Consider the following 19,443-nt stretch of genomic DNA (forward strand, 5'->3'; position numbering starts at 1 on the left):
CTCTTCTCTCGCGCAGGCATGAACCTGGCCCAGGCCACTGTGCTCCTGTGGGTGTTGGGGAGCCTCCAGGCCTTTGAAATCGTGGAGAAGGAGAACATTTTTCAGAGGACCCCTTGCCCAGCGTTCCTGATGTTTGACAATGCAGCCTACCTGGCTGACATGAGCTTCGAGCTCCCCTGCCACTGCAAGCCCGAGGAGGTGTCCTCTGTCGTCTGGTACTATCAGAAGCACCTCGGCAGCGGCCACACCAAAGTGCTGACGGACTTTGACGGGCGGGTCCTGACGGAGGCAGCCCAGGTGCGCGTGGGCAGCGACATGCTGGTCCGCTTCAGCATCCACATGTTCAGCCTGTTGGTCTTCCGGGCGCAGCCCGAGGACTCAGGCTTGTATTTCTGCGGCACCCGCAAGGGGGACTACTTTTACGCCTACGACGTGGACATCCAGAGCAGTGAGAGGATGGTGGCCACCTTCGAGGACCAGGGCCAGGAGCCCTTCGCAGATGAGTACCACGGGAGCCTCCGTGTCTTCACCACCTTCTGGGAGTGGACCCCCTGCGACCGCTGCGGGGTGCGCGGGGAGCAGTGGCGCATTGGCCTGTGTTACCTGCAGAGCCCAGGCCTCTCCCCCCGCTACCGCAAGACACTGCCCGACGTGGTGTCCTGTGGTTCACGGGCTGTGCCCAGGCAGCTCCGGGCCAAGGCCAGAGACCACGTCCCCGAGCTGCTGCTTCGGAGCTGCCTGGTGCCCTGCGAGGAGAAGAAGAAAATCCAGGAGGGTGTGATGGCCCTCTTCAGCTACGTGGCCAAAGTGGGCAGCCGGCCCTGGTTGCCCCCGGTGCCCATTCAGTTCCACCAGCAGAGGCTGGGCCATGGACTAATCATCTCCTGTCCCGGGGCCCGGCCGGAGCATGCTGTGGCCTGGGACAAGGACCAACAGTACCTCTACCACACGCAGTACCTAAAGGGCGTCAACAGGTCCATGAGGGTGTTCATCGACCACGGCAACCATCTCCACATCCGCTTCACCCAGCTGGAAGACCGGGGCATCTACTATTGCTGGCGGCAGGGCGTGCGCATCGCTGGGCTCCGACTGGGCGTGACATCTCGAGGCCGCTACCCAGTCTCGTTCTCCAACCCCGAGATTCGGGCTGCCCTGGTGCTCACCCTGATAGGCTACCTGCTCATCACGGCAGTCTTCATCACTATTCACCTCTGTCGTTGCTGCTGTTACTTATTCCGCTGTTATCCCAACTTCTCCCCCTAGGCTCTCTCTTCCCAGCTCTGAAGACCAGTTGTGCTCAAATGTGTTTGTTAAATGGTACCAGATGCCTCTGGATAGGCATCCTGAGCTGGGATGTGTGGCAGGGCATGTGGACAAAGTTGTTAGCTATAACCTGCTCCCTGCTGTCATGAGCCAGTCTGAGACCCAATCCGGGAAGTGGGGAGGCCCGAGGCTGGTGGGAGATGGGGGGCTGAAGCGAGATGGAAGTAGCCAGGGTGCACGTGTCTTCTGACTTCAGAGAAGGAAGAATTCTTGTGAACCTAACATTTATCACCTGTCTGGTGTTGAACAGTGTTTAACGTGCTTTATTTTCTTGCCTTCGAGGATTGCTAAGTGGGCGGTTTGAATTGGGGGTAGCAGAGGGAGGAAGAAAAGAGTCGGGGTACCTGGTGTGTATCCTCTTTCCCAGCCTCATCCTGGGACTGGCAGGTAGAAATGGTGAGTTTGGGAATACAGGTAGAGACTACAACAGGGGAAATGGGTGAGGAAATTGGAGACTGAATTCAGGACTTTCCTGCCAGATTGCACCCAGGCTGGGGGCTGGGGGTGAGAAGAGGGGTGGGAAGCAAAGGCTGTGGGGGGCCGGCAGCAGGGCTGCAGGGCAGAGCAGGGCTGGAGATGGGATTTGTCATATGGCCACTGCTGGGGGTGGCTGGGTGTCCCAAGATGATCAGTGATAAGAAGCAAGTTGTGTCTTGTCCAAGGCTACTTCCTGCCCCCTTCCCCCAGCCCCAGCCTCTGCCGAACAGATCAGAGTCCACTCTGGGGAAAGCCACAGCAGTTGTCTTTATTTATGTCAGTGACTAAAGGCAGCAATGGTGCCCCGAGGGTTAGCAGCAGTGGGTGGCAGGAGGGAGTAGGGGAAGGGCACCAGTCTTGGAAAGAGGGAGGGACTCCTACTTCTCCCTCCCTCTGCCTTAGAGGGAGATGGGGACGCTGGAGCGGGCCTCTGAGCTCCACTCGTGGGCACTGATCATCTCGTGCCCGCCAGTCTTCCCGTGGGCGAAAGTCTCTGCCCCAAGCTGTCCTGCCTCTAGGCTTCAGGAACACAAACCAGTGTCTTCACTCTGCGTGCGTCTCGGGTTCCCAAATTATGAAATAGGGTGCTACCTACAACACGGGGGTACGCTTTGTATTTGACTACGAGGGGACAACGGGGCCTTGGCTTAGAGAGCAGCGGTCACTGTGGGGAGGCGGGGCTCGGGCGTGCAGCAGAGGCTTTGCCTAGCAGTATTTGCTGGGGTCAGGCGGCAGCTGCAGCGGCTCCCAGGCCTGGGTGGACAGGGATTACGCAACCAGGAGAGGGCCTTTAGAGCTGGGACAAAGTGGGCCCTGCCCCCAGGACCAGCAGCCTCTTTCTTTCCTGTTTCACCATCTTCAAGCGGATGAGTCACTTTCCTGATTCCCACGACCCAGAGGCCAAGTGTAACTGCTCACTCCCAGCCCCCCACTCTGACGTCTGGCCTCATCCCAACCGCCTCCTCTACCATCTCTACCTGCCCCCCCTCCAGCCTGTATGGGGTGGGGGGGGTCCTCCTGGGCTTGACCTCTCTGTGCCCACAGCTCGGGGCCAGGCCCCCTTCTACTCCCTCCCAGCACCCCTTCCCTCACCACTTACACTGTAGTTCCCCCAAATGCCCACGGCATGCCCACGTGGCAGCTCAGTGGGTCTGAGCCACTTGAACCGTCACTCAGGAGGCCCCTCTGCAATCTGGGCAGCCCAGGAATTCTGTCCGGCGACTACTCCAGGTGGCAGGATAGCCCCACCCATCCTCAGACTGGTCAGAGTCAGTCTAGAAGAATAAGCCCCTGGCCAAGGCCTCCTTGCCTGTGGGGATTCCCCTGCCTGTCTCAGAGTCTCGGATTTCCTCCACCAGCCTGAGGAAATTCAAAGGCCCCATTCCCAGATACCCCCAGACACCTCCGGCTCTGGCAACAGTTGCCATGACAACAGGGATTCGGGATACGGAGGGTGATTTATTAGGTCTCCCTGCCCTCCCCAACTTCTCTCCTCCCTCCCAATTCTAACCCAAGCTGCTGGCCATGCCCCTCCAGGCTGCCCCTTTGGAGTGAGTGCCCTGTTAGAGTTGCTGGGTGCTGGCTGGGTGCTGTCTGACAGGCTTAATGCTGATGGAGCCTAGGGCAGCAAGCTGACATAGAGACTGAGGGGGAAAAGGAGCAGCTGGGGTGGGTGGGAACTCAAGTCTGGGGAAACTAACTAGCAGAGGAGAGGCAACTACCCCAACTCCTGCTGCAGGCCCCTCATACTGTGGGGCAGGGACCACCAGGTGGGTCCTGCCTCACATCACATCCTTGTGCTCCTGCTTGGACTCCTTAATGACCTGCAGGGGACAGAGAAGGTGCCACGGTTAGGTTAGGAGCCCACACAGACTCCAGGTCCACCACAGCTAGGCTATGGACCTAGACAAGTCCCCCGCCTTCCTGGGTCATCTTTTCTATGATAGTAGCCGGAACACCCCCATGCAGCAGTCAGAGGGGGAGATGAGGTAACACGGGCAAACAACTAGCACCGTGCCTGGCACATGGTGAGCTGATCTTGTAAGATTAGCTGGTACTGTTGCTGGTGTGATGGGGAGGGGGTTATGACCAATCCCCCCATCCCATTCTTCTGCCAGGTTCCTTTCACCAAGCTGCAAGTTGAAAGTTGGAAGTGAAAGCTACTAACTTTAATTTTCTTTCTCTCTCCCCCAGGCCTGGCATGGGGGCACCTGAGTCTGAGGGTGAGACAGGGAGAAAGCTGGAGTCAGGACCCCATCCAGTGGTCTAGGCACCCAGGCTCTCCTTAGAACTGCCAGTGGAGGGGCTGGGGAAATGAATTACATCTGGGTTCCTTCCCCTCTTGCAGAGCCTCCCAGAGGAGCGCTTTGTGAATCATCAACAACCTTCTATGTGCCAGTCAAGCTTTCTTCCAGAGTCTGCTGGGGCCAGAATCTGGGACCCACCCTCCTCACCTCTCCATCCCGCATCTCCACGGTCTTCACCACAATGTTCCTCTTGAGGTGGCCTTCTGTCACGGAATTGGTGTCCAGGCTGGTTTCTGCAGGCATGAGGAGAGGAGGCCTCCATGGGCTTTCAGGGCACTAGACATCCTCTCCCACCCTCGGTTTCACCATGAAAGCCCCAATCATGAGTAGCCAATCAGGCAGAGAGGGCATAGGCTCTTCCAAAGGGGCTGGCAACCTCCTAAGTCCCCATGGTGCTGGGCAATTCCTTGCTGCCCTGCTCACTCTCCTGGCCAGGCTGCATTTCAGCCCCTCTGCAAGCCCTCACCTGGCCCCTGGCTTCCTGACGACCCAGCGCCATGCCAAGGAAGGAGCACGTGGGTTTTGAAGTCAGGCAGGCCAGAACTTGAGTCCCAGCTCAGCCACATGACTGTGGGCAAGTTAATTTACCTCTTCCAGCCTCAGTGTCCTCATCTGCAAAATGGGGATGCTGTTGTCTATTTTTCTACGTGAGAGTGAGGAGTCAGTTAACTGAAATAATGTTTGTTAAACAACGGGCACATATTAGTGCTCAATACACGTGGGTCCCTTTCCTGTCCCCCTTCCTCTTTCCTACTTCTCTCTGCCTCTTCTCTGGGCCCTAGTGACCCTTTTCTATCTGGCATTTGGCAGTATTGCCTCTACCTGGTCTGCCTGGTTAACCCTTCTGATGCTGAACTAAGCCCTGGGACATGCATAGCTAGTGTTCCTAAATTTCTAGCCCAAAAGAAAGAAGAATTTATTTTTCCTTAGCTAAGAATCATTTGAGGGCCACATACACTCTCTTTTCCCCTCCTCAGAGAGAAAAATATAACATGTCACACTCACTAATATTTAAAATTAAGAGCAGGGGACATAAAACTTTATTCACTCCAAGAGCAGCAGTCCAGGGGGAAATAACCCTCTAGGTTGAATCATCACTGAGCTGAGCAATGGAGCCTCAGGGACAGACGAATCAGGCAGAGAGCCTGGCCACCGGGCACAGCAAGACCCTAGGGGCCCTCCCAGGGATGGGAAAGAGGTGAGGCAGAGGCTGGCATTTGCTCAGAGGCCCCAGAGTATCTCATCTGTGCATCCGAGGACTGATCACCTTGAACACCGGCCAACTCTGCTACTTTAACCTACATTTACCCTGTGCCAGGTCCTGGGCTGGGTGCTGAGGTTGCTGGGAAAATGACACAGGCTTGGCCCTTTAAGGAAACCTGGGAGGAAGGAGCCCAAGAGGATGGGGAAAGTGGGCTTGGTGAGGCTCGCTCCCTATCAAGCTGGGAAGAGCACCGTGTCTAGAAGGCAGGCAGGGCAGGCAGCTAACCGAGAGCCGAGCCGGCGGGGGCTCCATTTACAATCTGGTGAGCCTGTATTGGTATAACCTGTATTGTGAGTCTTTTGAGGTGTCTTGTGACCTTGTGACCTTCCCCTTCTTTGGTGCTTTTGCCCCCTGTAGTGATAAGCAGTTAAAAAAAAAAACACACAAACATCAAACACTTGGATGGGCAGAGCTTAATCAGGGATCTGCAGATAGGACAGAGGTTGAGACCGTCACCCAGTTCTGCAATGGAATGGGGGGTGGGGATGGGGGTGTGGGGTGGGACAAAGGGCAGAGCAGGCTGCAAGCCCCACCTCGAATGCTCTGGGATGGTGTGTTCTGGCTAGAAGTTCTGCGGTGAATCATGAAGGTCCCCATGGAGAGCCCCAGGCCCATTTGCCCTGGTCCTGGGCCCCAGGCCAGAACAGCAACCCACAGGCCTGGGGGAGGGGGCAGGAATCCAACACTCTGCCCACAAGACCCTGTTCTACTGACCTCGGATCTGCAGGTTGGAGAAGGTCTGCACAGGAATGGTGATGCTGAAAGACAGCAGAGAGAGAGAGGGGTGACCAGGCTGCCCGAGGATATCCCCAGGCCAGGATTTCATGACAGCTTTGAGGCTTTTTTCCTTGCCAGGAAAGGCCGACCCCATCTTTCAGCTTCCCCAGCAGCAAACACACTCCTTGGAGCTACCAAAGCCGGCAAGGGGCCTGGATATTGTGAGGGGAACATCTCTTTTCAAAAGAGAGTGGATGCCTGGAGGATGGCAGAGGGGAGGGAAGAGTGGCGAAGAGAATTCCCAGGAGGCAGAAGACACTGGTCAGGGGAAAAGAAGTCCGATTTTTGTTGGGAGGGTGGGGAGTGAGCCTCAGTTTGGGAGGTTACCCGAGTCCTTACTCTGGGACCTAATCAACATGGGCTGAATTGAATCCGTTCACTCATTCATCAGACATTCATTGAATACCAACTGTGTGTCAGGCAAGCACTGTGCTGGGCACTGGGATAGGAGGGAGCTGGACGCAAGACTGAATGAGACAGTCCCTGAAGGGAGCAAAGCAACTCCAGGGAGGGGCCAGCAGGGAGGGCTGCTAGGCAGGCCTCACCGGTTCTCTTCGCCCTCCAGCAGCTTCCTGTAGGTGGCGATCTCGATATCCAGGGCCAGTTTAACGCTGAGCAGGTCCTGGTACTCCTGCAGGTGGCGGGCCATCTCGTCCTTGAGGCTCTGCCCCTCCTCTTCCAGCCGGGCCAGCGCCTCTAGGTAACTCGCCGCCTCCCGCGCGTGGCGCTCGTCCTGCTCCCGCATCTGCCTCTCCAGGGACTCGTTCTGTGGGTGGAGTCGGCTGGTTTCTCGAGGCCCCGCCCCGAGTAACTTCAGAGCTCCGCCCCCAGCCCTGGTCCCAGACCCTGGCCCTTTTCCAGCACCTCCTAGGGCGGCAGGTCCCGTCCTCCGGTTCGCCAGCCTCCGCTCGCGGGCCCCTTCCGCCCCGCCTCTGGCCCTGCCCGCGCTCACCGTGCCGCGCAAGGACTCCAGGTCGCAGGTTAAGGCCTGCAGCTGGCGCCGGTAGTCGTTGGCCTCGTGCTTGGCCTGGCGGAGCAGCTCCGCGTTGCGGGCAGCGGCGTCCGTCAAGTCCGCAAACTAAATGGGGAGAGGGCTTTATGCTGAGGGGAGGGCTGGGGACGCTTATGGCGGGAGCTGTGCGGGCCCGTGGGGAGGAAGATGTCTGGAGGATCAGGGAGATGGGCGGGACCCCAGGGTGGTTGTTCAGCTCACCCCAGCCAATGGCCCTGGGTGGGATTATTCGCAGCGACTGCGGCCCGTGGACCGGGGACACAGAAGACACTGCTACGCCTCTAGCACCTAGCACAATGCCTGGTCAGGGAATGCAGGAATGAACAGTGCCGCGGAATCCAGAATCTCCAGCACTGGCAGCTCCATCCGCGTGACCGAACCCTGTCCTTCTCCACCTTACACAGGGGATTCTGGTGAGCAGAGCTCTGTATTCTAATAGCCCTGCTGCAGCGAAGCCCTCAGGGCTCCATCACGGCTTGCCCTGCTCAGAACCATCACTGGCTCCTGCCACTTACACTCCTCAGCTCCACGCCCTGGCCCAGGATCTCTGAGCCCCTACCTCTTTGTGCTTTTCGGCCGCTACTCAGGCTCTGTCCTGCACTCTGAACGCCCCTTTTCTCTTTACTTTATGTTCACAGGCTTCCAGTCCTGCCTGGCCCCAGTGCCCTCCCTTCTATGATATCCTTCCTGTCCCCACATTGTATATAAACTCTGCCCTGCTGTGTTCTCCGTAGACCTCATTATTGAGTGACATAACATCTCCCTGGTCAGACATGTCTCTGTATCCTGGGCAGAGCTGGAGATGTAGTAGATGCTCAATAACCCAGGATACAGACACATCAAGAATGCAGGCTTCCAAGTGAGATAGCTAGGGTTAGAAATCCAGCTCTACTGCTTAGGAGCTGTGTGACGTTGGGCAAGTTGGTTAACCTCTCTGGACGTTAGTTCTCTCATCTATCAAAGAACAGTACCTACTTCATGGTAAAATAATCCATGCAAAGCACAGGGCCTAATACACAACAGTGTTGGCTAATAGTAATAGCAATAAGTACTAATAAGTACTTATTGGAAATAATAGTGCCTGTGTAGCCCCGGGCAAGTCACCTCACTTCTCTGGTGAAGGTCAGTCACTCAGAGAGGATCCTCCCCCAGCTTCCTCCACCCTCCTTCCCCAGTTCTTTTGTATGGAGCCAGGAGGGCTGCCTGGAGGAGGCAGGCTGGCCCAAAGTCAGGGCTACCTTGGAGCGGTACCACTCCTCCGCCTCATGTATGTTGCTGGATGCCACTGCCTCGTACTGTGTCCGGATCTCTCTCAGGGCTGCTGTGAGGTCGGGCTTGGCCACATCCATCTCCACGTGGACCTGCTGCTGAGCCAGCTGCTCCTGGAGCTCCCGCACCTCCTGGCCAGGGTGAGAGAAGGGATGCCAGGGCTCAGGGACCAGGCTGCACCTGGGGTTTCCCCACAGCATCATGCCCTCTTCTGTCTGTCCCTCGGACACAGAAGTTGGCTAAGGGAGATGGGCATTCCTAGTTGGAGGAAATGGCATGGCCCAGGCTAAGGGAGGCGGGGGTAGTTTGGGGGTCTCATGGTGTCCTCCTCCCAGGCCTGGAAGGCAGGAGCGCTGAAAGTGTGCCTGTGTTCTCGTGGGAGAGTGACTGAGTCCTTGTGGTGTGGGTGTGCCTGTGGGTTCCCAGGTTCCCTGAGGCCCTGGATTCCGCATCCATTATCTGAAGTCAGAGCTCAGCGGGGGCAGGGGGTTTGTTCGTTTGTTTGTGTTTTTATGTATGGCTCTCATTTACGTGGAGACAGATGGCAGAGGGAATGGAGTCAGAGAGACTAACTGTGTGACCTTAGCAAGTTCTTTAACATCTCAGGGCTTCAGTGTCCTCCTCTGTGAAAAGGAGGTAACACTGGAACGGTCCCTATCTCACACGGCTGTAGTGAAGAAAAACAGGAGGCAACGAGGCCCGTTGTAATTCTCAGTAAGTGGAGTGTGTGTCTGTGTGCATTTTACCGGGGGCGGGAGATGCTCTCTTGTCTATCATTTTGTACCCTGGCCGCACCACGAGGCATGTGAGTTCCCCAGCCAGGGATGGACCCCGTTCTCCCTGCAGTGGACGCACACAGTCCTAACCACTGGACCACCAGGGAAGGCCCTGTCTTTATCTCTGTCTCCCTTAGTCTCTCTCTGTATCTCTCTCTGTCTTTTCTCTCTCATTTTCTTTCTCTCTCTGTCAGTCTGTCTCCTCTCTATGTCTGAATATCTCTGTCTCAGTCTCCGTCTCTCTGTCTCTTTTCCTCAGTTCCAATCTCTGTGTTGGCCTTTCCTCCCTCTGCCCTGGCCTTACCTCCTCATGGATCTTCCTCCAGAACCGGATTTCCTCCTCCAGAGACTCAGTCTTCCTCTCCAGATCCAGACGGCCCAGGGTGGCTTCATCTGCCTCCTGGAGTAGGGAGGAGGCAAAGGGCCCCTCTGACCCCAGACTCCTCCTCCCCACTCCCTAGTCTTATCTCATCCCTCCTTTTGTGGCTGCGGGGAACAGCACACTGCTCTGGAGGGCTGGGCTTGGGGGCTGTGTTTGGGTGGGCTGCCATCAACACTTTCCCCCCCCCCGGCCCCTCCCCTCTACCACCCTGACCTGTCGATAGGCAGCCAGGTTGTTCTCAGCCTCCAGCCTCAGGTTGGTTTCATCCTGGAGCCTGGGGTAGGGGGACACATTCCTGGGTCCGGGCTCTTCTGAGGACTATTGGACCCCTGCCCTAACCTCCCTGGAGGTGGCTGCCAGAGAACCGCCCCCGCTCCCTCCCAGGACCAATGTGAGTGGCAAGAGGAGTGAGGGGCAGATGGACTTGGCCAGGTGGGTGAGCAGACAAGGGCCTTTGCTTTAACTCATTACCAAGGTGCCTTATCAGGGTTGCTGCACCTGCTCCTGCTCACACAGGCGCTTCCACCAGTGTACACTCACTGCTGCACACACACCACACACACACACACCACACACACACACACACACACACACACCACACACCACACACCCCACACACGCACACACACCACACACACACACACACCACACACCCCACACACCACACACACCACATACACACCACACACACACACCACACACACACACACCACACACACCACACACACCACACACACCACACACCATACACACACCACACACACCACACACACACACCACATACACACCACACACACACCACACACACACACACCACACACACCACACACCATACACACACCACACACACCACCACACACACACACCACACACACACCACACACACACCACACACACACACACCACACACACACACACACACCACACACACACCACACACCACACACACCACATACACACCACACACACACACACCACACACACACCACACACACACCACACACACACCACACACACACACACCACACACACACCACACACACACACCACACACACACCACACACACACCCCACACCACACACACACACCACACACACACACCACACACACACCACACACACACCACACACACACACACCACGCACACACCACACACACACACCACACACACACCACACACACACACACCACACACACACCACACACCACACACACACCACACACACACCACACACACCACACACATACCACACACACACCACACACACACACACCACACACACCACATACACACCACACACACACCACACACACACCACACACACACACCACACACACACACACACACACCACACACACCACACACACCACACACATACCACACACACACCACACACACACACACCACACACACCACATACACACCACACACACACACCACACACACACCACACACCACACACACACCACACACACACACACACACCACATACACACCACACACACACACACACACACACCACACACACCACATACACACCACACACACACACCACACACACACACACACACACACACACACGGCCTCCCACACTTGAAGTCACACACGCATGCCCTGCCAGCCCAGCAAGGACCATGCCCCGGGGGTTTCCTCTGACCTTTGGAAATGGGTTTTATTAAGATCTCCGCTTTACAGCTGTGCAAGTTGAAGTGTCTTGACTAGGGTCATAAGCTGGTGACAGGCAGAGTCTCCTGTATTCTGAAGCCGGTATTCTGCCTGCTCTTTCCCTCTCTTCCTGTAGCCCCAGCCCAGTCGTCCTGGTGCATACCAATCTTCCCTTCCGGTTCCCCCTCTAGACAGACCCAGGCTCAGAATAGGTGCGCTCCCCGACCACAGTAACAAGGCCCTGCAGTGAGTGAGACGCAGAGACCCTCCCCGCTGGGGGTCCCTGACTGTCCCACACAGCTTGCCCCAGCGGGGAGGTGCTGAGAGTACCCGAAGGTCTTTGGGAATCCGATCCCTGAGATCCTGGGCCTCCTCCCGGGCCCACCCTCATCTTGGGGAGCAAGGGCCACCCTCTCCTCCCAGAGGTGGGAAACTGGGGAGCAGGGAGGCAGAGCCCCTGCCCGAGACCCTGCAGGCCTGCAGGTGCTCCCTCTCTGGGGGTGGAGGGCGGCTCAATGCTCCCTGTTCGTGACGCCCCTCTGCGGCCCCCTCCTCACTTCTGCCTCAGGGTGCCCAGGTCCTGCGCCAGATTGTCCCTCTCCACCTCGAGCCGGGCGCTGTTGGCGGTAAGTTGATCAAGCCGCAGCCGCAGCTCGCGCAGCTCTGCCTGGTAGACGTCGGCAAGCTTGGTGGGCTCCTTGGCCCGCAGCTGGTTCAGCTCGGCAGCCAGCGCCTTGTTCTGCTGTTCCAGGAAGCGCACCTTCTCGATGTAGCTGGCGAAGCGGTCATTGAGCTCCATCATCTCCGCCCGCTCACTGGCCCGGGTCTCCTTGAAGCTGGAGTTGAGCGCCCCGGCCAAGGAGAAGTCCACCCGGGCCGGGAGTGCAGGCGGCATTCGAGCCAGGGACAGGCGGGTGCCAGGGCCCAGGCGGCGGCCCCCCACCCCCATCTCTGAGGAGGAGACGTAGGAGCGGCGAGCTGCTGAGGTGACCCGTCTCCTCTCCATCCTGTCCTGGCTCTGCCTGCTCCTGGGATGTGCTGGCTTTATGGAGGAGGGCCTGGCCGGCCCGGCCCAGGCTGCCCCTGGCAACACCCCCTGGCATAGCCTAAGTGGGTGGGGCTGGGCCGCAGCCCAGCCATGGGGAGAGTGCCGCTCATGCCCACCAAGGTCACTGTGCCCAGAGACAGGGCCTCCTGGGCATGCCAGCCCCAGCCTGGCTCCAGACAGAGGTGCTAGTGGGCAGTTCCCGGGGCCGATGCTGCGTCTGGGGCCCTGACCACCGGACAAGGAGACCCTTTCACTGGGACAGTGGGTCAAGGAAGGGCTGGACCAGATGACCTCTGACCTGTCTTCTAACTTTTAGATCCTATGACCCAGGCCTTTCCTCACTCAGCATTCTCAGGCACACTCAGTGCCTGTTAGATGCTGGGAGTCTGGTGGAAGACAAACCTGTTCCACATCTTCAAGAAACAGCCTATGTTACAGTTTCCTGCCAGCCTCATTCCCAACAGATTCCTGGAGTCCTCCCCTCTGAATACAGGTGTTCTGCATTCCTGCTTTCTCCCCATCTGCAGGTGCGGGGCTGTGGGCCGGAATTAGAACCCGCCCTTTGTCTGGAGGGTCAGTCAATTGAGGCCTCTGTCTGGCAGTGGGGGAATGATGGAAGGAACGTGGAGCCCGTTATAGGGTAAGTGGAGGCAGGCGCTGTACTCTCTGGCCCTCCCCCTGGGTCACCCTTAAGCCCCAGCCTCAGCCTCATCAGGCTCACCCCTCCCTTGCCCAGCCTCCCCACACCCCCTCCCAGAGCGCAGGCCTTGACAGCTCCACAAAGCACTTATGAATGAGCCGGCTGCCCCAACTCCCATCTCTGTCCCTGTAACACCCCGTCTCCCTGGCCACCTCACTCTCACACTGGAGATTTATCTCCTTCAAGTTCCCACGCATCGAGCTGAGAAGCTGGGAAAGGCTTCTGGGGAATCGGTGGGTTTGGGAACCTAGGAGCCAGTGGGTTTGAATTGGGAGCCTGGGGCCTGGGCCCTGTTGCCCCTTGAGATTTCAGATCCAATCACACCTTCTCTCTGGTCCCCCGGGGTCAGTACCCTGCCCAGGCCCTTCACCCATCTGTGTCCCTGGACTTCTGGGAAGTGGGCAGCCTTCCTCTCCTGCCCACCCCCCGCACCGCCCCACTGCCCACTGCCCACGCCTGGGCCTCTGATGCCTTTTCCCGAGCACTTGCTGAATGGAGCCTTGTTCTCCACTGCCGGTGAGGGTGTCGCGTGGCAAGGGCAGCCCTTGCAGGGGGCTGTGCTGTTTTTATCCCAAGATGCCAGCCTGTTGGGTGGGGTGCAGCCCAAGCCCCTTGCTCAAAGAGCTTCTCGGAAAGCATCTGATGGGGGCTGGGGTGCAGCAGGGAGCAGGCTCTGTGCCCACCCCTGACCATTGTGTTTGTGCCAAGGTGAGTCATTCAGTGAGCACAAGGGGAAGCCCTGGGGGTAGCCCAGCACTGCCAGGTCTCCAGCTCTGCAGACAGGGTCTGGCTACTCGCCTCCTCCCCAGCTGTCAGAGCCAGCGCAGCCCCTGAGCTCCTGTCTGGGCAATGCCCCCTCGTCCACGCCAGGGGAGACGCTTTTCATTCGGGCAGGTTACAGGCTGCCTGCCAAGATTTCCCCGTGAGTTCCAAGCAGAGAGAGGAGGTGAGAATCCCTAATTCTTTAGCAGAGTCTGACCCTGGGCCTGAGCAGTGTCATGGGGAGGGGAATCTTGAATCTTGAGGAGGGGGCACCCAGTCACTTGATCCTGCTGTGGGTTGAGGGGCCGGGGAAGGATGGGGGTGGGGAGTGACATTAAAGGAAGAACAAGACTGGGGACAAACCCTTGCCCCAACTCCTCTCGGTGGCTTGGAGAGGCTGCCCTTCCAGCTTGCAGGGCAAGTCACAGTGTGTGGCCTTCTCTCTTTGTACAAGTGAAATCTAGTTGAAATGAGCGCAAAGCGGAACTGGAGGGAAAAGATGTAATAGAGCAGGAAGGGCTTGTCAGGGACTCTCAGTAATTGTGTCTGGGAGACAGGGGCTCAGCTCCTTTCAGCAGCAGCAGATGAGACCCCCTCTTTAACCCCTTCAGCCACTCGCTGGGCCCCTGTCACCCACCCAGGCCCGCTCCCTCCATCTTCAACTCCCATCCAACCTTCAGACCTAGCTCCACACTCAGCCCTTAACTATCTGAAGTTGTCCACACAGCGAAGCAAAGAAATAGATAGACTCAGTCATGGTTGTTTGTCAGACCTTCATTATTTTTTATTATACCTTCATTGTAGAAAAATCAGCAAATACAGATAAGCAAAACAAAATTTAATTAGCTATAATTTTGCCACCCGGAGATATAAACATTACCGGATTTTTTTCTACACATATAAATTCAGTTTTTAAAAGTAGGCTCATGCTGTACAAATTATTTTGTAACTTGCTTTTCTTTACTAGACAATATGTTGTGAGCATCTTTCCATATCAGTAAATATTTATCTACATCATCATTTTAACAGTTGCATGGTTTTCCATTACGTGCATTAATGTAACCAAGCCCTGTTGTTGGACAGTTATGTCCCCTCTCCCTCTGTTCTAGGTCACACCGTGATGCACATCTGCCTCAGGCAGACACAGCTCCCGGCCTCCACCTCTACCCGCCTCCTCCCAGCCTGACTCAGGCCCCATTCTCTGTGGCGCCTCCTCTCCTGCTTCCCCAATCTGAGGGCCTCATCATCCAAAGCCTCGGGCCAGTTCCTAGACTGACTTCCGGACTAGACGGCAGAACGCTGCGGGTCCCAAGAAGAGGATGCCCGGACACCCTTCCACACGGCCTTCGGCCAAGCTGCGCCCCACTGCAAGCCGAGTTGGGGACAAGATGACCTCCCATTCCCTATGCCCATCTTCTACGTCAGAACTTGCCAGGATGCCCTCCTGCCTACAAGGCCCAAGTTGATCCCAGGATAGATCAACACGTCACCCGGCCTCAACCTGCACGCAAGGTGCCCAGTGTTTTCCAAACCTGCCAGCCTCTAATTCAAGGGGCCCTTTTGTCCCTTGACTGCTGCCCACTGACTCCGCTTGTGCTCCTGCCACTCTCCCAGTGCCTGGCACAGCACGGTGGTCAACAAGAATGAGTGGGATGGAGAGAACATGGATCTCTGACCAGTCCATCCGCTCAGTGACCCATCTCTGAGGAAGGAAACTGGCCACTAGATGGCAGTGCTGAGCTGACCAGGTCCGAGTGGCCTGGTGGACATAGCCCTTTGGAGGCAGGAAGAAAGTTGGTCTCACTGCTCTAGGCAGGCTTTCTAAAACCCAAATGTGCGTCACTTAGAAGGCTCACTAGAACTGCCTCTGACTGCTGTGGCAGTGCTGCCTAGGGGAGCGAGCAAGGCCATGGCCACTCAATAGCTGTATGATCTTGGATGACTCAGGAACCTTCTCTGAGTCTCCATTTCCCCATCTGTAAAATGAGGTCTAGACATATTTACTTCCAAGGTAGTTGTGAGATAAAAATCAGTGAAAAGCCGGACACAGCAGGTGCTCGACAAATCCTAGCTTCCATTTAATAACACCTGCCAGGTGCTTCACCTGTTTCCATGTTAGCGCATCTGTGATGGGGTGGACCTGGGGGGCTGGGAACTGGGTCTTCCAGGGGAGCGGCCATGTCCTGTTGACTCCATTGGGGTTGGGGCAGGGACAGCATGTGGGCAGGCCCCCCTGCAAAGGGCAGTTACCTGGCAGTGTGGACAGGATGTGGGGAGGGGGCAGCACCCTTTGCCCCCAGATCACTAGTTGTTTGTGGCTTTGGGTCTCCCAGGGGACATGTGAGAGTTATGTCCCCCTGTTCTGGAGGAGACTCAGAGTACAGGCTGTCTCCCAGCCTGCTTGCTCTCCTCCCTGACTCCCACAGTGGGCTCTGTCGCTCCATCCTTGCCCTTCCCCAGCCCTTGTGGGCTTGAGACCCACAGCTCCATTGGCTTGAGAACCTCTTGGTGTGTCAGCATCTCCCATGGGTGCGAGTCTCTTCTGCACTTTAGCCTGAGGCTTCCCAAGGACAAGACCCCCTGAAGATGGGGTCCTCCCGTTGCTAGACCTATGTTTTCCATCAGACTGGGATGCACCTAAGGGTATGGTCTGTCTCCCCCTTCAGACTCAGGCACCCACAGGACAGGAGCTGCCCTTTCCCCTTGGATGGGAGCCAGCTAATGGGAGAACCCATGGTTCACTGTCAGCTGGGAGCTCCCTGAGCGCAGGGGTCTCCCCTTTCTGTTGGAGGACGGTTGGAGGATGGCTGCCTCCAGCCAGGGATGGTTCCTTCTCCGATCCTGAGCCTGTGTCCATCCAGCTCTGTCGGCTAGAAGCGCCCGACTCCTGTGGCTGCAGAAGGGCTCCTGGCTGAACCCCTGGACTCCTTCTCCTTCTCTTCCCCAGCCCCTCAGCCGTTGGAGGCACCAGCTCATTCACCTTCACAGACCCAGGGGCCAGGCTGCTGTGTTGGGGTTAATAAGCTCGGGGCCTTGCTCTACTCCTGCCTCCCCACCCAGCCAGGGGCCGCTCAAGCCTGCCCCCGGCCTCTAACCCTGAGACCAGCTCTTTAATTGCCTTCCTTGGTCTGCTCTGCTCCCTGCTCCCTTCTGTCTCCCTGCCTGACTGTGTCCCTTTGGGAGGGTGAGAGGCGGGGACCAGATGTGTCCCTGGAGGGAGGAGAGGGCTGACCGGCGGCCTGTTATTTCCAATCCAGTGGTCCTTCAAATGGGCAGGATGAGCCGGGGGTAGGGCTGCAGGTGAGCCCAGGGGAGCTCTGGGGTGAGCTAGAAAACACAGCCATGGTCTCCAGGCTCTTGGGTACGACTCTGGTCCCTTCCTCCACCCACAAACTCCATCCCAAGACTTTCTAGGTCCCTATTCACAAAAGAACTGTGGAGAAGGGGAAGATAGCCAGAAACTAGACTCTGTCTGGGAAGCAGGATCCCCCAAACCTAGCCAAGAGCCAAAGAGACATTCTGGGGGAAACTGGAGGCAGATGAGCAAGGGTCTGGGAGGCAGGATGCCTGAGTTAGCAGCTGCCAGGGAGGAAGGATCCCCATGGGGTGAGGATGTCCCCTGTGGGTGCCAAGCCGATGGCTGGCAGTGGGAGGACCCAGTGGGAAAAGCCCAGTCCCTTCCTCTTGACACATCCTAACACTGACGGAGGTTTGGTTTACTCTCAGGTGACAAGGACTCCATCCTGACTCTGTGTGAAGGGACCATGTCTTGTTCTGTGTCTGCAGCTCCTGACACTGAGCCTGATTCTCTGAACTGGGCAGAAATTTGTGCCCCCGGGGTGGAGCCCAGACCTGAGCTTCGGGGCCTGGAGTGGGTGCATAGAGCCTGGGAAGAGAGGACGTCTAAACTCCCTGAAGTAGAGGGAGGGGCTCTGCGTAGGCCCTCAAGGCGGAAGAGGCAGGCTGAAGCCGGGAGGGGGAACCTAGGGCAGTGGACGGGGGAGCCATCTATTGCCGCCTCTGGCAGATGACTCTATGTGAGAACAATCCAATCTCAGAGCCTCATCGCTGCCCACGGAGGTCAGCTGGGAGCCGGCCGTCAGCTCACTGCCCCCCTCAGCCCCTGCCAGCTCCCTGGACCAGCCAGGCTGCCTCCTTGTGAGCGGCCCATCTCAGCCCAACCTCCCGTGATTGAGGGCAGGAGCCACGTGTGCTTCACTCCATTGGCAGAGTCTTTGTACATTTAATGGGTCACCCGAGAGCACATTTTGCACCACGGAGCCACAAATGTTTGCTGAGCGAATGGTCAGCTGCAGAACATCCTTGTCAAGAGTGACCTCTTCCCCTTGCAAGCTGCCCCCAGCCCTCGTGCAACGGAGCCTGTTGGGCGAAGCTTGCCCTCCTGGCCCTGGTTACCAGCCACCTTGCCCTGTGCCTGCTGCCTCTGCGCTTGCAGGGGTGATGGTGACGATCAAATGAGATAATAGATGTGAGGGCCCCAGGAAATGAGGAACTTATTCAATTTGGATCCAACCAGCATGCGGCGAGGTCTCCTGAGGTCAAAGGCACCACACCAAGCCGTTGGGGGCTACAGATGTGAGGCGGTGACTGCTTCTGTGGGGATCATGGTACCCAGGGGAAGGAAACTCATGAAGACTAATTGGAGAGGAGGAAATTCCCGGCACGCGGAAAGAAACGATGTCTGTTCACTTCTAAACAGAAGCAGCTTGGTGTCACGTGTGCGACCAGATCCTGGTCTGAGTCCTGGCGCTGCCACTTGCCGTCTTAACTCCGGGCACATTTTGTTAACCTTTTTGTCTATTTCCTCATTATACCTCATAAGGTCGTGAAGTCGTGTGAGATGCCTGCAGCCGGTAGGAATGCGGCGCTCCCCTCTGTGCTCTCCACTCCTCCAAAAAGGCATGGAAACTGAGCGGGGAGGGGTGCCCCAGGTAGAGGGGGAGGTTGCTCGCCCAGAGCAGCAGAGGCCTCACTTGAAATTAGCGACATTGTTTACACACTACTCACAAAGCGCTAAATGCCTTTTACGTGTTTGTTTTCAGAAGCAATTTAAACACAGACTCCTGGAATTTTGGTTATGCCGTTCGTTCATGCAGCCAGCCACGTCTTCCTGGGGAAAAAGAGGTAGGCTTGCGTTGAACTGTCACAATCCGAATGAGTGGAGAGGAAAGCCACGAATGGGGGTGGAGGGGAGCTTTCGGAGCTGTGGGAGGAAGATTGCAATGGGTTCCAGCAGGTGGAGGCTCAGCCTGGAGCCTTGTAAGACCTGGGGACCACTAAGATGCTCTCTCTGACGACAGGACTCCTGGCAACCCACCACACGCAGGCTGTAGGAGGATGGACCAGGCCTCCAGGGGTGATAGCTTCTTCACCTGCTAAGGAGCAGGGGCCCTTAGCAGAAGGTGGGGCTGCGGAGTAAGGGACAGGGCCCACCTGTAAGGCTGAAGGAGGAGGCAGAGGGGGCATGTTTCTTATACTCAGAAGTTTCTTGAAGAGGAGGAAGGGGTTGCTATCCTACCTAGGTGTACAGAGAGAAACATACACCAAGGATGGAGGTGGTTTATTAGTCATTATAATTAAAAAACTATATATGTGTATATATATATATATATATATATATATATATATATATATACATGCAGAACTGAAGGATCAGCAG

At 56.9% G+C, this 19,443-nt stretch overlaps 2 protein-coding genes and 1 long non-coding RNA gene across 5 annotated transcripts; 2 read left to right on the forward strand and 1 right to left on the reverse strand.

The window, feature by feature from the left end:
- The first annotated feature begins 17 nt into the window (after nt 1-17).
- Nucleotides 18-1,569, forward strand: FAM187A (family with sequence similarity 187 member A). Its single transcript, XM_033848632.2, has one exon. The coding sequence runs from the start codon at nt 19-21 to the stop codon at nt 1,261-1,263; it is 1,245 nt and encodes a 414-aa protein (XP_033704523.1). The 5' UTR covers nt 18; the 3' UTR covers nt 1,264-1,569.
- A 734-nt stretch (nt 1,570-2,303) lies between these two features.
- On the reverse strand, nt 2,304-12,259 carry GFAP (glial fibrillary acidic protein). Its single transcript, XM_033847159.2, has 9 exons — nt 11,811-12,259; nt 9,800-9,860; nt 9,509-9,604; nt 8,398-8,559; nt 7,100-7,225; nt 6,693-6,913; nt 6,085-6,128; nt 4,254-4,339; nt 2,304-3,623 (listed from the first exon to the last, which is right to left on the reverse strand). The coding sequence occupies exons 1-9, from the start codon at nt 12,257-12,259 to the stop codon at nt 3,582-3,584; spliced, it is 1,287 nt and encodes a 428-aa protein (XP_033703050.1). The 3' UTR covers nt 2,304-3,581.
- LOC117309445 (uncharacterized) lies at nt 7,202-19,344 on the forward strand. Of its 3 annotated transcripts, none has more exons than XR_004523731.2 (6): nt 7,202-7,572; nt 8,476-8,568; nt 11,822-11,879; nt 12,005-12,941; nt 14,873-15,275; nt 17,490-19,344. It is a non-coding gene; the product is annotated as an uncharacterized lncRNA (long non-coding RNA). The 3 variants fall into 3 exon arrangements; XR_004523730.2 differs by having other exon boundaries at nt 12,005-12,239; nt 12,829-12,941; nt 14,873-19,344; XR_004523728.2 differs by having other exon boundaries at nt 14,873-19,344.
- Nucleotides 19,345-19,443: the final 99 nt, after the last annotated feature.

The sequence above is a fragment of the Tursiops truncatus genome, chromosome 20 (assembly GCF_011762595.2).
Source record: "Tursiops truncatus isolate mTurTru1 chromosome 20, mTurTru1.mat.Y, whole genome shotgun sequence".
Lineage (NCBI taxonomy): Eukaryota > Metazoa > Chordata > Mammalia > Artiodactyla > Delphinidae > Tursiops > Tursiops truncatus.